Genomic DNA, 2,890 nt, shown 5'->3' on the forward strand with positions numbered 1-2,890 from the left:
ACACACATACAAATTATACTTACACAATTTTTATCAGAATAACCTTATTTGCCCAAATCGTGCAGCCCAAATCGTGCAGTACTGTATTTTAAAACACGCTAATCTGGTTAAAAACAATGGGGATAAATGGGCTTCTTTGGAGTTTCTTTAACTTAAAAGACATGCTATTGATATGATTATGTGGCTTTGAGTGAGTGGGTGAGCCTGTGTAAGCAAATAACTACTAGTTCGAAAGAAGGAACAACACAGGAACCCCTTGGGGTGGACCATTCTGCCACGTCTTTGCTGAACTTTTTCTTTCTTTGATTTGATTTCTTTGATCTGAGCGAGCAGGTTACGGTAAAAGAAATACTCATATACAGTACCAGTAATAAGGTTAAAAGCCACTACTCTGAGTAGTAACTAAAACCGAAAGTGAAATACACTGGGGGCCTCCCATCTTGTCCTGACTAAGCAAACAGATCTGTCAAAGACTCATGAGAAAATTCATGACACAGTTTGAATGAGAAGCAGATACTACCTCCTATCTGTTTTTTTTTTTATTCAAACGGGAAGAGATATTCAAAAGTCAGTGAGATGTAGAGAGACAAGAGCTTTTTGCCTGTCAATGTGATTTCATAGAAAAGACACTTCAGTTTTGTGGTTATAATATTTATACCTGTGAAAAAGAATTACAAATATTTAAAATGTTTTGACAAAAAGGAAGTGCACATGGTGGCGAAACACATCCACTGAGTGGTTTCCGTTTCATGGCTTAACAATAAGGATATTCCAGGTTTACTGGCACTGATGGTTATAATTTCCTTATTAGATCTGACTAGAATTGCAAACAATGGCATGTCAGAACTAGGTGATGACGCCACGCGTTCAGTGAAAAACCACGTCTTTTGTTGCTGTCTTGGCAACTCATTTTTTTTCGACACCACATTAACGGGAAGCATCTATGTGAAACTGCAGTATTGGATCATCTATAAATGTGTGTGAAAGCTTACTAATGTGTTTCTTTCTGCTGAGATATTATGAAATGCACCGAAACATAATCCTTTTAGATTGGCTATAATGGAATGGATCTATGTGGTTTGGCAGCAGTTTTTCCCAAATGACATAAAGCAGAATTGTGATGATTTATTCAAGTAATATGACTTACAACTGCGCAGTTGTACTGAGTCTCAGCACAGCTGGGATTTGGCCAATGTGATTCACAGGTATGAATCACAGCCATGCTGATGCTCAACACTAAATTATGATTGTGAGTGTGATATCACTTTTCTAGATCAGTTCAATAAACTAGGAAATAATATCAATTAACTTATGTTTCAGACAAAAAACTGGGCAAATTGTAGTTGTTTATCTTCTCGGCCCAAAGTTCCAGTTAAGCCAAAGCATCAAGCTTTGCGTATCACCCAGAAATGTAAAGACTAAAAGCCGGTCTGGATCAGGGAATGTGAGTGGAGTTGTGGAAAACAGAAAATAGTATTCGTTTTGAAAATGATTGTTAAATATCAGTCCTTTTTGAAGTTGTTTGACAATTAAATAATAATAAAAAAAGATTGATCCATTTAAATAAAATAAAGATTGATCAAATATTTTTGTGAGGACAGCAAGACACAAACGAGTCTACAGCATACTACAGACCTTTGTTTAAATGTCAAATTAAGACAAACATGTTGCTGTCAGACGCAGCGGAGTTCACTGACATCAGCCTCCTCCAGCTGTTACGTAGCAACTTAAGTTAAGTTACGTTAAGTTAATCAATTTCCCTTCTAACAGTCGAACAACAAAACAAAAAACAAGCAGCAGCATTGTTTAAGATAAATATTTTCACAATTTACTTTCATTTACCTTCGCTTTTGACACATCCTCCTTTTTTCCCTTCAGCTGAAGCCAGATCTGCCTGGAAGCCTTACTTCCGTGGGCTCCAGTGTGATCCAAGAGCCCAATAATCGTGAATGTCACTTGGAAAACCTGTTCGACTTTCGGTTTGCTGCATCTAAGCTCTGTCTGCTTGTCCTCATGTACCGTGAACTCGTCTACGGTGAGCGGCTCGGACTGCTTTCTGCTGGCGGTCGGGGACTGCCTGCCTCCCGGCGGCTCTGTGCCGGATACCTCGGTGATTCGCTTCATCCCGAGGAGGGGCCGCGTTGTTGACATTTTATTTTTAGCTATATCAATCTATGTAGATCACGGCGACTTCACTTTCAGAAACACCCCTTGTAAAATGAATCGTTTACCCCCTTCATGTTCGACTTCCCACCCTCCGACTCTCGACGTTAGTCAACAGCGCTGTAGAATCTGTGTTTCGACGTTACTCGGTTAGCCTGCTAGCCTACATCTCAAGCCGTCGCACCCGGAAAACCCCGCGCACGTCATCAGCAGACGACGACGTTTGTTGAGATGTCATCGCTCTGATTACAGATAAGTACGGAGCCCGGGAAGTCACCTGTAGGAGAAAAAAAAAAAACAATCCGTGGCGACGGTTTTGCAATCCGTCCCCTCAGTTTATAAACCGTACTCACGAATTCTTAAACTGTTCCCTCGGTTTAACAAATCGTGCCCACGGATTAATAAACCGTACCCACGAATTTCCAATCCGTGCGCTCAGATTTTGTAAACTGTACCTTCGGATTCTGAATCCGTACCCACAAATTCATAATCCGTGCGCACGCTTTCGCAAATCCGTTCCCACGGGTTTGTAAACTGTACTCACGGACTCATTTTAGAAGAACAGCAAACTCCCAGGTACGTGTTAACGAATCTTATTGTTTTATTGTGTATTATTCATCAAATTATCTTAACTGCATGCTTACAGTGATTCTCTATGAATTGTAGCGGGTAAGAGGTGGAATACAACGATTTAATAAGAATTATGTGCGTCAAAATCTTGTGTTTA

At 40.1% G+C, this 2,890-nt stretch overlaps 1 protein-coding gene across 1 annotated transcript in view; it reads right to left on the bottom strand.

Annotated features, from left to right (window-relative positions):
• The window catches only part of LOC107743359 (NEDD4-binding protein 1-like), a 12,765-nt gene extending 10,366 nt beyond the window's left edge, over nt 1-2,399 (bottom strand). Inside the window, exon 1 of the mRNA XM_016556538.1 lies at nt 1,843-2,399. Within this exon, the coding sequence (XP_016412024.1) occupies nt 1,843-2,151 (309 nt within the window). The 5' untranslated portion in view covers nt 2,152-2,399. The remainder of the gene's footprint in view (nt 1-1,842) is intronic.
• Nucleotides 2,400-2,890: the final 491 nt, after the last annotated feature.

This window comes from Sinocyclocheilus rhinocerous, unplaced genomic scaffold (assembly GCF_001515625.1).
Source record: "Sinocyclocheilus rhinocerous isolate Xijiao unplaced genomic scaffold, SAMN03320098_v1.1 scaffold1759, whole genome shotgun sequence".
NCBI classification, from domain to species: Eukaryota; Metazoa; Chordata; class Actinopteri; order Cypriniformes; family Cyprinidae; genus Sinocyclocheilus; species Sinocyclocheilus rhinocerous.